General features: G+C 51.8%; 1 protein-coding gene across 1 annotated transcript; it reads left to right on the plus strand.

The window, feature by feature from the left end:
• The first annotated feature begins 718 nt into the window (after positions 1-718).
• On the plus strand, positions 719-10,683 carry CLEC3B (C-type lectin domain family 3 member B). The gene is made up of 3 exons (XM_015131156.3): positions 719-887; positions 5,549-5,647; positions 10,136-10,683. Exons 1-3 carry the CDS (start codon positions 779-781, stop codon positions 10,534-10,536), a joined length of 609 nt encoding a protein of 202 aa, XP_014986642.1. The 5' UTR covers positions 719-778; the 3' UTR covers positions 10,537-10,683.
• The last annotated feature ends 3,790 nt before the right edge of the window (positions 10,684-14,473 follow it).

Here is a 14,473-nt window from a genome sequence, read left to right on the forward strand (position 1 = left end):
CTGGGCTCCCACAGCCCACACCAGTTCACCCCTTGAGGGCACATTCTGCTCACATCCTCTCTGGTACCTCTGGGGCACCATGGCTTCTCCTCCCCCCACCTTTGCTATGCCCCACTTTGTGGCTTTAGGATAGGACTCAGGAGAAAGGGAAGACAAGAAGGGAAGGAATCCCTTGGATTTTTTAACCAAAAAAATGCATCAAGTACGTGGAGACAGAGCCACAAAATAATCATAACAAATATTCTAAACCAATCAGACAGCCAGCACCTGATCGCTCCATAAGCGGGCATTGCTGCCCCTTGAGAGCTGGGTAGCCTGGGCAAATTCCCTAACATCACCGAGCCTCAATTTCCTCAATGGTAAAATGGGGAAAGGACAGTGCTTCCCTTATGGTTTGGGTGTGAAGCCTCTGTGAGTTAATGTCAGTGAACAGCCAGCCTCAGCCCCTACCCAAGGGAGCTGCTCCACAGATGTGATGACAACCACCGTGCGTTTCTCAGAATCCTAGGAAATAAGGGCCCCTTTCTAGAAGGCAGGGCCAGGATGCTGCATGGGTGTTCCCTGGGCAGTGAGGCTCTGTGGCTCTCAGGCCTTCGTCCTTCTGCAGGCTTTTGTGTTTGTTTTATTTTTTTGGCACGCCTGCAGCCAAGTTGGGGAGGGTTTCCTGGACAGAGGTCCTTTGGCTGCTGCCTTAAGACGTGCAGCCTGGGCCGTGGCTGTCACTGCGTTCTGACCCAGACCCACTGCAGGCAGCAGCAGCCCCCACCGGCACAGCAGCATGGAGCTCTGGGGGGCCTACCTCCTCCTCTGCCTCTTCTCCCTCCTGACCCAGGTCACCACCGAGCCACCAACCCAGAAGCCCAAGAAGGTTGTAAATGCCAAGAAAGGTAAGGAGGGGGACAGGGCCCTATGCCATCTTCCAGGGAACAGGCCCCCCTCTCCTTAGTGTGTCCTCTGCTCCTTTCCTTCATTTTCCTCCTTTGTGAGTCATCTAGGGAACTTGAGTAAAGTAGGTTTTGGGGCTTGGGGGAGTTCTCTCATAACAGAGTTGGTTGTCAGAATCATAAGAATCCCTGACCCTTAGAGTTGGGAAGAACCTTCCAGATCATCCAAACTGATCTTTGCTCTGCTCTTCTCCCCTCATCCCCAATATTTTAAAGAAGCCAAACCTTTGGCCTGGGAGTCTGGAGGTGCTCAGCCCTTACCAGGGAGAGCTGCACAGGCTGGGCTATGGAGTCTTCCAAACTGTTTTCTTTTTTTTTTTTGAGACAGAGTCTCGCTCTGTCGCCCAGGCTGGAGTGCAGTGGCGCGATCTCGGCTCACTGCAAGCTCCGCCTCCCGGGTTCACGCCATTCTCCTGCCTCAGCCTCCCGAGTAGCTGGGACTACAGGCGCCCGCCGCCTCGCCCGGCTAATTTTTTGCATTTTTAGTAGAGACGGGGTTTCACAGTGTTAGCCAGGATGGTCTCGATCTCCTGACCTTGTGATCCGCCCGCCTCGGCCTCCCAAAGTGCTGGGATTACAGGCGTGAGCCACCGCGCCCGGCCAAACTGTTTTCTCAACTGTAAAATGGGGACAGTGGTATTTGTTCAAAGACTTCTCATGAAGGTTTGATGATACAAAATATATAAAGGCACCTCACTTGTTGCTTGATGCACAGGGAAAAGAAAAGGAAGAAATGAATGATCATTTTCGTAGCGTATCACAGCCTTCAGGAAATAAAAATGTAACTCAGACTACTCCACCAGAAGCAGCTTTGCTCTCCTCTGTAGCCTCTGGGGATTGGGGTGTCCCTCCGTTGCTTTGGCTACAGCAAGACCTGCCCTTGCAGCCCCGCCTGCAATGAGGTCACCCCAGGCTGTGTTGAGACAACATCGGCGGAATGCCATGGCAATGGACCGGGCTGTCACCCCCACGGGGAGCAGAGGCTAGAAGAGAGTCCAAGGGGATGAGGGTGGGGACTGAGGCAGAGAAACAAGCAGCTAGGACCAAGGGCACAGAAAAGGAAAGAAGGGGCTATGGGAGCCTCTCTCAGGCCCTCCTGGGGCTCTTCATAAATGGACAGTTGCCTACTGGCCAGGAACTAATGCAGTGCATAAAGGGACATCGGGGCCATGGGGCCCCACAACACTGTGACAAAGAATGGGGCAAATCTGGCTGCTGATAAAAAATCATCTTCGAGATTCAGTTTACAAAGTGAACAAAGAAACGTTCAAAAGAGAATGGATGTGATGCTGACATTTGCTTTGAAAAAGGGATTTATATGAGAATTTTTACTTGTATATGCATAAGTTCTTTCTGGAAGGATCCACAAGAGTGAGTAACAGTCATTACCTCTGGGAAGAAAAACCAGGGGCTGGGGGCAGTCTCAATTGGGAGAGAAACCAGCTTTTTGAACTGTTTGCGTTTTAAAAAATTATGTGTGTGTATTACCTTCCATAAAATGTTCATTTAAAAAGAGAAGACAATACCGTGCATGGTTATATCTATGAGCATCAGCCAAAATCGCCATGAAGGGACAGCCTTTGTAAAAGAAGCAACTCCAAAGGCAACTCATAGAATTTTTGAATGTGGAAAACCACTGCCCCCTTCTCAAGTTTACTAAAGATTCAGTATTAATATAATTATATAAATCTTGTATTCACTCATGTTTTAAAAAAAAGAAAAAGAGGGTCAGAGCACGTGATGCCTTGGTTCTCTCCAGCTGTCACACTTGAACCCTGACCCTATGTAGTCTCCATAGAAGGGGCCCCTGGAGTTCCAGGCTATAGGCCAACAGAACCCAGGCCACCCAGGCTATAGGCCAACAGAACCCAGGCCACCCAGGCCCTACCTCTCGCTGAAACCCATGGCCGTCTCCCACCTACCTACATGGCAGGCACTTATGGAGCTCTTTCTCCACGTAGGGACCAGTCTATATGCTGGGCACACAGCAGAGAAACATGGTCCCTTCTCTTAAGACATGAACCATGGTGGTTCTCACTCAGGCATCAACATCATCTGGGAGATACATTAGAATCCAGGTGCCTTGGCTAGGCGCGGTGGCTTAAGCCTGTTATCCCAGCACTTTAGGAGGCCAAGGCAGGAGGATCACTTGAGGCCAGGAGTTCAAGACGAGTCTGGCCAATATGGCGAAACCCTGTCTCTACTAAAAATACAAAAATTAGCTGAGTGCGGTAGTGCGCACGTGTAGTCCCAGCTACTTGGGAGGCTGAGGCAGGAGAATTGCTTGAACCTGGGAAGCCGAGGTTGCAATGGGCCAAGGTTGCACCACTGCACTCCAGCCTGGGTGACAGAGTAAGTAAGACTCCGTCTCAAAAATAAATCAATAAATAAAATAAAAATTAAGAATTCAGGTGCTTGGGCCCCACCCCTGGAAATGCTGGTTTAGGGGTCTTGGTGAATTTAGCATCTGCCTTTTCCACAGGTCTTCAGGGATTCCTAGGAGCAGCCAGGAATGAGAATCCCAGGAGCAATCTAGTTGCAGCGCTGGTGCCCAAAAGTAGGGGAGAAAGTCCACAGAAGGGACAGTCATGCCAGAGGAGAACAGTTGGTGCCAGGACCAAGAGGGAGAGAGCAAGTGGCAGGACTGGCAAAGGAAGGGAATTCCAGCATATACTAAGTCCTTGTCCTGGCCCTCAGGGTGGGTGAGAAGGGGGGAGCCTAGAGTACTTCTGGGAGCTCATCTGTTCGCGGGGCCACATGGTCACACCTGACAGGGAAGCTCCGGAGGGAAGGATGGCCTCATAAGAGTCACAGGCCTTTAGAACAGGGAATGGGGGAACCTGGAGGGCATCCATTCCAACACCACACAGAGGGAACCTGAGTAGGCCAGTACAAAGGCCTCCTAACTCTGCCCGGGGCTGTAGAGACACCTACTCCCACAGCTTCCTCAGGTGGAGCCTAATGAGAGTAGCTTCCTGTTCCTTGGACAGTCCCTGGAGGAAACTTTGCACATATGGGTACCTTGGTGCAAATTACAAAAGGTACCTCCTCTAAACTGACAAATTATAGAAAGGCATCCCTTTTTCTGGTCTGACCCGGTCTAACCAGGGCAAGGCTTAGGAGACAAATGGGCCTTCATGTGTCCCTCAGTGGAATGCCCTTCCTCAGTGCCCACTTGCACAGCCTCACATGGCACCCTGTGCTGGTGTATCACGTGACGGGGTACAGTGCTGCTGTCACTGGCTGAGGCAGTCCCTGTGTGAGGCACACATGACCTCAGGCTAGTTGGCCAGCCCCAAACTCTGCCTTTTCTGCCTTGCTCATCAGGGCGTTTTTCCTCCTGTTCGGCAAGTTACATCACTAATTTCTGTATACACAAGTATGTGTCTTGCCTGTGATTCTTCTGCAAAGGCATCTTACGGGTGGACGAAGGCTCCGATCTCAGTCTTCATGAGTGTGGAATGTATGCAGACACAGCCAAATGGACCATTAAAGTGTTTCCCCACCCACTTCCCCAAGCTGAGTGCAGCCTGTCCTGAAGCCCTGGTGTTTCAGAAAGACCAGGGTCCGCCCCAGGAGCTCTAAACTTACACACACGTAGAAATATGCTTCCCCGCACCCTCAACTTACACACACATAGAAATATGCTTCCCCGCCTGCCCCTGCTGACTCTTACATGACTGGCTGCCAGCAGGACAGCTCCTGTTAGGAATCCGTTTGTGTGCCATGGGGAAGGTGGGGAAGAGCATGGCTTCAGAGCCATGTGCACCTGGGTTCCAGGCCACCCTGCCAGCTGTTGGATCTGCCATCTTTGGCCAGTTGGTTCAGGGCGGCCTGGGTTTCCTTGTGGTGAAATGGTGGTGGTATAGAATGACGTGTTACCTGTGTCATAGGGTTGATTGTGAGCATCACTGGGGTGATGTGTAGAACAGCTTAGCCTGGAACCTGGCCTCTCTGTCCTCACCTTATTAGTAGCTGTGGTGGGCACATACTCAGCCAAGCACTGAGGTGGGCAGCTCTGCGCCTCATTTCTCTTGGTCTTCTCCAGAGTCCTAGGAGGTGGGGCTATCATCATCCACTTCGCACACGAGGAAACCAAATCCAGAGAGCAGCTTGCCCAGGCCACGCGTGTCTGTGGGGCCTCCAAGCCCTGCACATGCGTGCCCCGGGCTGGAGTGCCTGCCTGCTGGTCTGTGTGGCATTCCTCCAGCCTGGGGAAATGAACCTGGGGACCTCTCGAGGGCTCCTGCTCTGCTTCCTGTGCTGTGTTCTTCCCTGGAGCTGAGAAGATAGCTGGGTGCTGGGGGATCACTGAAGCCTGTGCCTACGCCCTCACCCCAGCCTCTGCTAAACCCAGTCCCATCTGATCCCCAGCAACAATCCCAAGCAAATGCAGCACAGGAGCAAGTGAAGGATGGGCCCCCCGGCAGAAGTCACGAGTGGTTAATTAGACTACCACCAGTGGAGATACAGAGAGAGAGAAAGTGTCCCAAGATATCAAGGTTGAGGGGAGTCTTTTCCTCTCATCCCTCTGCAGCTAAGGTAGGATCCTTCCCGCTCAGTCCCTGCCCCACCCTCACATATTTCCTCCTGCTTCATCCTAGATGTTGTGAGCACAAAGATGTTTGAGGAGCTCAAGAGCCGTCTGGACACCCTGGCCCAGGAGGTGGCTCTGCTGAAGGAGCAGCAGGCCTTGCAGACGGGTGAGTGCAGGCAGTGGCCTCTCTGGGCAGGAGTGCTTGAGAGAAGGGCTCAGGCCAACAGCCAGCAATGCGCTTCTCACCTCTGGTCAGGATCAGGGTCCTGGCTCCATTAGTCCAGGCCTGTGGGTGAGGGCACCAGGTTCAGGGAGCCCCACCTCTTTCTCTCGGGGAGATCCCCTGACACGTGTCTGCAAAACCCACCCGGATGTGCATGGCCAAATCTCTGGCCCCAGCTGGGTGGTGTGGAAGTGGGGATGTCCCAAGAGGACAAAAAGTTCTCCAACAAGAACCCACTACTGCCCACCAGAAGTGACCCCGGAGTGCTCGATGGGGCAGAGGTAGTGGCCCACCCTAACAAAGCTCCCAGGAGCCCCTCACTCAGCTGGCCTCTGCAGCCCCAGGGAGCGCCACGCTCCTGTGTGTCAGCAGCTTTGCTAACGCCATCTGTCTTAATCCTAACTACGCTGAGGTGGGATTTGTCAGCTCCATTTTAAAGGTGGAGCAACTGAGGCATAGACAGGTCCTGAACCCGGCTCATACTCACCTGGCTGGTTAGTTGACTTGTGGCAGAGCAAGAGTTGAGTGTTGGCAGCCTGCCCAGTGCCAAGCTGGGCCTTGGTGTTCCTGGCTCTGCACTAGCCAGCTGAGGGAGGATGCACAGAATCACCAAGAACACGGCCCAGGTGCATAGTAAGGTCATGCCCTCTGGTCAGCCTACCTGGCAGCCTATTGTTTCTCACTCCCCATGTTCCTATCATATCGTCTGCATTTTCCATATACCTCAGATTTACCTACCTTTATGTGACCTCACCTTCCATTCCATGGAGAACACAGACTCACAATACTGATGACTATGTACATGTGAGCCCACTACATTCTGGCACTGTTTGAGTACTTGATGCACGTTAACTCATTCACAGCAAACCCATGCAGTGTTCCTGTTACTACCTCCTCACCCTCATTTTCCACCAAGAAGTGAGGACCTTGTGACAGCTGAAAGGAGCAGAGCCTCACTTAGTTCTGCTACGCTGCCCCTCAAGTTATCAGTTGGGAATCACCTTGACTCCTCAGCAAATCTATAAACCACCGTGTGTCCACAGCCACTCTCACCTGTTGCTTTTGTGACCAAGGCCCATACATCTGCAAGGCCCTCCCTTCCCCTCCTGCCTCCTCAGAAGCCCCCAAAAGCCTTCTCACTGGGCAGTTTTACACACTCCCTCCCACTCACACGCTTTCCTTCAGCATTCACACTGCCATCCTTCTGCACTCCCACCAGAGGGCCTTTGCACGTGCTGTTTGGGCAACCTGAATTGCTCCCCCAAGATCCACCTAATAAATGCCTCCAGCATAACCTTCTCAGGAGTCACTAAGCCCTCATCTCAGTCAGGCTCCTCAGTTATAAGCTCTCCCAGAACAGTGTCCTTTCTTTTAACACATTGACTGCAGTCTGTAATGATATACTCATTTGCTGATTTGTGTCTGCTGCTTCCACTAGACTATATTAAGCCCTGAGAACACAGGGGCCATGTTTGCTTTTCATTGCCCTTGTCTCTCCCACTACCCTGCCCAGCATAGTGCCTGCCACATAGAAACACCCAGTCAATTTCTGTTGAAGGAAGGACAAACACGTGACTTTGGACAGCTTGCTTGGCATGGCAGGTAGGAGGAGAGTGCTTGAGAAAGGGAGCATCTCCAGAGATGTTTTTGATTTCATTTAATACAAAACCTATCAGTGGCTTAAATAAAAAGTAAGTTTTCAAGTAGGTAGTTACAAGTTTTTGTTCAGAAGTTTCACCTCATGGTCTCAAGATGGCTGTCCCAACTCCAGGCATCATGAGTGCATTCAAGGCAAGAAGGAGGAAAAGTAGCCCAACCACATCTGTCTCATTTATCGGGAAAGTAGAAGTCTTCCACTTCCATCTCATTGACCAGAACTCTATCATATGGCCACCTGCAGCTTTAAGAGCATCTGAGAATGTGAGAATGTAGCCTTTTCCAGTCTCTATAGTGGAGGTGCACAAGAGAGAAGGGATTTGGAGGCAACAGTGCCTGGCATAGAGAGAATGTTTAGAATGAGCCCAGTGCCACTCTGAGCCTCAATCTCCTCATCTGTAAGGTAGGCAGGGTAAACTCTAAGGTCTCTCTCATGTCTAAGCTCTGTGCTGTGCAAAGTCAATGTAACTCAGGCATCAATTGCCACCTGGGGTGAGGTGATGAGGTGGGGACCTCCCTGCAAAAAGTTCATGACATATGGAGGCCCAAAGCACCTCCCCCATGTCTGCTGATTTCTAGGAAGCTCCTGGCCTCCTTGGGACCTTCTCCTGTTCATTGTCCTCACAACCCAAAGATCACCTTGTCAATAAACCCACCCAAAGCATTCCAGAGCTCTGTTGACCTAACCAAAGAGTTGAAGGAATCAGGGGGCAAACTTTCCCTCCTCCAACCAGCACGCACATGGGAGGTTCCCACCAGGAACATCTCTGCCAGGCACAAGGAGGCAGAGGTGAACCAGCCAGGGCCCTGCTCCCTGGGAACCTCAGTATATTCATGGAATCACTTGAGCCGTTGAAAGATGTGTAGAAATCAGAGAAGAAAAAGAGGGTTGATTCCAAGCAGACGGCAGGGCAGGAGCAGAGGCGTGGAGGACTAGCATAAATCGACAGGATCATGAATAGCCAAACCAGAACAACAAAATGTTAGCAGCAATGATAATATCAAGAGAAGCAGCATTGACTGAGGACTACCTATGTGTTGGAGGGAGGTTCAGGTGAGGGTCCTGGGAAGCAACTCTGAGATGGAGTTTAACCCACAGGAGGCTTATCAGGGGACACCCTCAGGATCAGTCCCTGCTAGGGAAGGGATGGAAGGAAGCAGGAGTGGGCAGAGGGAGAAGTCAAGCTGCACTGTGGTGCCATGAAAGCCCCAGCTGACTACAGGGAGCCCTGATGACAAGATGACCCTTTAGCACTGTCCTGAGTTGGGGCAAGGGGGCTTATGGGTCAGTCTTGGGTGTAGGCTGCTCTAGGGAGGGGCACGGCTTTGGAAGAGGTGGCTGTCTTCTGCTGAGGCAGTCCCTGGAGGAGGCTGAGAGCTGAGGACTGTCTTCCTGCAGCACTCCCGGCAGCCAGAGCAGTGAGTCCTTCATCCCCAACAAAGGTCTAGGTAGCGTATCAGTGTCCCCAGCAGGAAGGAAAGGCAATGAAGGCCACTTGACTAAGCTGCAGGACAGCACGAGGTAGGGCAGCTGACTTGGGGCAGAGTCTGTGGGTAGACACCTCTGTAATGATTCAGGCGCCATGTTTAAAGTCAGGTGTGGTGTCAGATGCCCATGGGGACACTGGGATGCTGTTCTATTGATATCTGTTGAGTGAAATGGAAGTAACTGAGTGAATGGGAATGGGTAGAGGCGAGTGCAGATCTCCCCAAAAGTGGTGGGGTCACCAGGAAGAGGACAAATGCAGACATACACTTGTCTGTCAAGGTATTCCTCTCCACAGAAATCTTTAGTAAAAGATGGACGATTTATGCAACCTCAAGAGAAATCAGAGTATGTCTAGATATTTCAGCTAGAAATCAAGCTGACAATGCAAACTGCAAAACAAAAACAGATTCTATCCTCCTAACTTGACCAAATAGGTGCCTTCCTCACAACCTTTGGGGCCAGGCTCAAACTGAGAATTTGTGGACACCTCAGAGTCCCTTGCCTGATTGCTGGCCCCTGACCACAGCCTGTGCCCAGCCCTTCCTCTCTTGTCTCTTGCAGTCTCAGCTCTATCCTCCCAGCCCCACCCTACCAGCCCTCAGGAGAACCGACTCTGCAAAAGGCACTTGGCAGGCCCTGGAAGCTTGCTTGGGCTGTTTGGATAGGGATTTGGGGCCCTGGGTACCTGAAGTGTGGTCTAGGCTATAGGTGGGCAGGTGCCCTGGCCCTGCATGCTGCTTGATCTTAGGGAGGGGCATGGAGGAAGGAGAACCAGAGCAGGTGGCTATGGCTGGGCTCCCTGGGAAGCTGACTTTGAGACAGAGTGAATTTGTTAGGGCAAGCCCTGGGAGCCACACATGTGGGGGGTGGGGGGAAGAGGAAGTGGGCAGAGGGAGAGCTGAGCTGCAGTGCAGGCACAAGGCCAGCCTCTGTGACCCCAGGAGATGGGGTGGGTAAAGGCCAGAGATGACTGGGGTGGAGGCCTGGGAAGGGGTGTGAGCTGGGGCTGGGTGTTTCTGTAGCACAAGGGCTGCCTTTGCTCCCAGCCGCCAGGGGAGCACCAAGACCTCCTGAGTAGGGATCTGGATCTGTACCGCAGTGACCACCATAGCCAGGTCCTCAAAGTGCAGGCACCATCAGGACCCCTTTTGCTTGGGCCTAGGGGCTGTCAGGACTGATGGGATAAACGGGATGGGATGGAGGATAGTGGGCCTGGTCTGGGCGGTTGGCTCTTTGCCTGGAGAACAGGGGGACCTTTGGTGACAGCCATTTCTCCCCCCTCCCAGTCTGCCTGAAGGGGACCAAGGTGCACATGAAATGCTTTCTGGCCTTCACCCAGGCGAAGACCTTCCACGAGGCCAGCGAGGACTGCATCTCGCGCGGGGGCACCTTGGGCACTCCGCAGACTGGCTCGGAGAATGACGCCCTGTACGAGTACCTGCGCCAGAGCGTGGGCAACGAGGCCGAGATCTGGCTGGGCCTCAACGACATGGCGACTGAGGGCATCTGGGTGGACATGACCGGCGCCCGCATCGCCTACAAGAACTGGGAGACCGAGATCACCGCGCAGCCTGACGGCGGCAAGACGGAGAACTGCGCGGTCCTGTCAGGCGCGGCCAACGGCAAGTGGTTCGACAAGCGCTGCCGCGATCCGCTGCCCTACATTTGCCAGTTCGGGATCGTGTAACCGGCGGGGCGGGGGCCTTGGGGGGCCTGGAGGAGGGCGGGGGCCGCGGGAGGCCGGGAGGAGGGTGGAGACCTTGCAGCCCCAATCCCCTCCGTTCGCTTGGAGCCTCTTTTTGCAAATAAAGTTGGTGCAGCTTCGCGGAGAGAAGAGGCGCTGCAGTCTGTGCTGGGTCCGTGGGGCGGGGAGGAGGCCCCAGGAGCCGGCCTGAAAATTCCCTCCGTGGTGAAGGAGGCGAGAACGGAGGCGGTGAAGGAGGGCGAGCGGAGCCACACGCACTTCATGCCACAGGAGGGTGGGAATGAGCGGAGGACTGAGGAGAGGAGAGCGGGAAAGAATAGGGAGATGAAAACGCCCGGGTCTGCTGCTAAGCACAGCACGGTTACCAAAGCCAGGAAACGAACACTGACACGATATTTTATTTACGTTATGGCCCTATTCAAAGCTGCAGGCTTCTTTTTGTAGAATCATTTCCATTTGCTGGAATCCAGCATCGCCCCCACCCCCTGCCCCATTTCTAGGGGGATTCCCCCACCGCTGACCCCTCCTGCTGTAGATCTATTTCTGGGAGGCACTGACATGCTGAGTCTTGCTATGGGGTCGGCCGGGAGTGGGGAGCAGGGCCTGCCCACAGCGGGAGATGGGTGTTTCCTTTCTTCCTCAGCACATCCCGGGAGCCAAATACCACGGCCAGCATTGTCCCACCCATGCGACTTTTTCCTTCCCAACCTTCACGGAAAGCTGCTCAGGGGTCCAGGTGCAAGCACTTTAAATACGTTGTTTTATTTCACCTGATCCACCCAGGACAAGCTGTGTTGTTATCACCATTTAAAATAAGCAAAGTGAGTCGTCGGGGAGGTTTGGTGACTTTCACTGGTCCTGAAGCTAGTAAGTAGCAGGGCCAGGATTTAACCCAGGGCTGTTTCCAGACCTTGGCCTTCCCACCACCCCTGCAATGCATGCTTCATGTGGCCAGAACATCCCTGAAATAAAACATCAGAGAAGTGGCCCAGTGGTCCTCAGAGGCTGTTGGCCAGCTCTTGGCCTGACCTAGCCCACCCACCCATCGTGGGCCCAGCTCTAGTGACCCCTCCTGGGGGAGTCTTCCTTAGCCTTCAGCATGGCCAGTGCTCCACTGTCTGGGCTTCTGCAGTACCTTTTTCTCTCTGGTTGTCTTCTAGTGTGACTTGCCTTCAATAATAATAAGTGGATGATAGTTTGATTTCATCGATTGGGATGGGGTGGTTGGGGGAGGCAGCTTACAGAGAACTATGTACATACTTCATGCCAGGCAGCCTCTTCCTCATTGTCATAGAAAGCACCTCTTGAAATTCAACAGTTGTTGGAGGAGGTGATGAGATCCATTGGCATAAGTCCAGAAACTGATTCAGAAGAGTGGTGTGGTATATGCTCCAGACCCCTCAGCAAGTGAGAGGCCACGCTTAGACTGAAATCTACATCTTGTAACTCTGAGTCTCAGATTCTTTTCATCCCCCACTCAGCTTTCTAGTGGGATATAGGTGAACAGGGTTTTTGTCGTTGTTGTTCTTTTTCGTTTTTTTGTTTTCTGAGACGGAGTCTCCCTCTCTTGCCCAGACTGGAGTGCAGTGGCGCGATCTCGGCTCACTGCAAGCTCCGCCTCCTGGGTTCATGCCATTCTCCTGGCTCAGCCTGCCAAGCAGCTGGGACTACAGGTGCCCACCACCACACCCAGCTAATTTTTTGTATTTTTAGTAGAGACGGGGTTTCATCGTGTTATCCAGGATGGTCTCGATCTCCTGACCTTGTGATCTGCCCGCCTCAGCCTCCCAAAGTGCTGGGATTACAGGCGTGAACCACCACCGGGCACAGCTGAATAGGGGTTTTTTAAAGTTCCAGAACTGGATGGCTGCCCACAAGAGGGCACCCATGCCTCTGCATGTGAGTGTGGAACCTGGCGGACTGCTGTGATGCTCTTTGGGAGGACAGTGGGCATTTTCCACTTCCAGCAGCAGGTGGCAGTATGGGCAAGAGTATCATCACCCATCTTTCATCTCCCTCCCATGTGTTTACATCTGGGCTGCTGAGACCTGTGTACTTCAAATCGAGTATACCTGTCCTCCAATCTTGTCTTCATTTAAAAACTTGACGTGTTGTTCACCATTTTTGGATATTAATTTTGATTAAAAAAAACTTGCATTCAAATATTATTTCTCTTGCTTACTGAGTGTTGGTATCCCCCTAAATTTTGTGCCCCAGGTGAATGCCTCACTCATCTCACTAGTCCCTGCCCTGCCTCAGAGGTACACAGTTTGGGGCATTTCCCAGGGGTTATACAAAAAAATGATCGTTGTACGTGACTCAGTTTCTATTATTCTTTTCCTTTCAATTACTCCTTACTAGAATTGAGCTACCTTGGCGCAGGCCTAGGGAGCAGGCGTTCTTTCCCACCTCCTTTTTTGCAATTGCCCTTTTCCCTTTTGCAAAAGAAAGGCCGGCTCTTCACCCTTCCTGCTCTTACCATGGGGTGTGCCCTGGTGTGTAAAAAATCTTGGGGATGCCAAGCAAAAGACAACTTGAAATATTGGTTTAGGTGTTAAGTAAAAGGCCGTGTGAAAAATCCTTTTACAAACTTAGTGGTTTCCAATCCTTTGCCTTTAACCTCCGAGATGAGCTTAATCAAGTTCTCAGCTGATAGATCATATAAAGTAATTTCCAATGACAGAACACTTTTTTCTTTTTAACAATTTATTTTATTTTACTTTAAGTTCTGGGTTACATGTGCAGAACGTGCAGGTTTGTTACATAGGTATACATGTGCCACAGTGGTTTGCTGCACCTATCAACCCGTCATCTAGGTTTTAAGCCCCACATGCATTAGGTATTTGGCCTAATGCTCTCCCTCCCGACAGAACACTTTTGACTTTTACCTTGGAAGCTCAAGTACTAAGTGACACTGCTATAACAAAATTCCTTTCAGTCTTACCAACTTACTTATTTGAACAAAGTTTCTCAACATTAACAACTCTAAAAGTGAAAAATAGGAACCTTATTGATGCTGAATCCTGCTGTATTCTGCTGGATATGTGATCCAATTTTTAAGAACTCTATTCATCTGATTAAGAGTATTGTTTAATTATGTTTATAAAAATATGTCCTAGACCTGTGATACTTTGATCAATTGTGCTAACGGTAATTGTGTTAGGGGAATGCTAGAAAACTAAGTGGGAGGGGCACTGGCCTAAGCCCTTTCTTGGAGAACAGTGCTGCCCTCGGCATCTGTGAAGACAGCCAAGCAGGAGGTGATTTCTGGGAAGGATCCTTCTGTGAGCTCTTGGTCTTCACTAGTGCGTGGGAGCCATGTGCACAGACCTGGCTGTTTTACTCTCTTCTCCTCGCCCCACCACCTCTGCCGTGCCTGTTCCTGTTCCTCCTTTCCCTTCTGGTCATTCCTTCACCCTTCCTCACCCTAGCCCATCCCAGCCAAGGGGAGGGAGAGCTGAAAGGCGGAAGTACAGATGGATACCCTCCGTGTGGAGAAAGGGGTGCATGGGTGACCTGGGGCTGGTCCTGGCAGTACTGGCTGTGGGACCCTGGAGAAGGCCTGTGGGACATCTTGGCCCCCAGTTTCTTCATCCACAAAATGAGGTTTGGATTAGATAATCTCTAAGACCCCTGAGTTCAAGATTGTATGCTCTGTTCTCAGGAATGTTTTGTAGAATCCTTTCCAGATAAGAAAGCTATTTTGTAGAACGGAAATGGTGGCTGTTTCCTCTGCCCATGCAAGCCTCGTCCCCTGCACTGGCCATCTCATTGTCTGCAGTGACTATTGGCCATTGCTATCTCTTGAATCCCAAATGTGTACACATTCAGATGCCTGGTAGACATCACCACCTAGAAGCCCTTAGGCACCTATGTCAACATGTCCAAAAGGGAACTCAGTGTCCTTCCACTCAAGTCT

The sequence above is a fragment of the Macaca mulatta genome, chromosome 2 (genome assembly GCF_049350105.2).
Source record: "Macaca mulatta isolate MMU2019108-1 chromosome 2, T2T-MMU8v2.0, whole genome shotgun sequence".
Taxonomy (NCBI): Eukaryota; Metazoa; Chordata; class Mammalia; order Primates; family Cercopithecidae; genus Macaca; species Macaca mulatta.

Bases quoted from the DNA above. Each gene is read 5' to 3' on its own strand.
- CLEC3B (XM_015131156.3), top strand. From the start codon at position 779: ATGGAGCTCTGGGGGGCCTACCTCCTCCTCTGCCTCTTCTCCCTCCTG. The intron at 888-5,548 runs GTAAGGAGGGGG...GCTTCATCCTAG, and splicing joins GGTTGTAAATGCCAAGAAAG to ATGTTGTGAGCACAAAGATG. The intron at 5,648-10,135 runs GTGAGTGCAGGC...CCCCCCTCCCAG, and splicing joins GCAGCAGGCCTTGCAGACGG to TCTGCCTGAAGGGGACCAAG.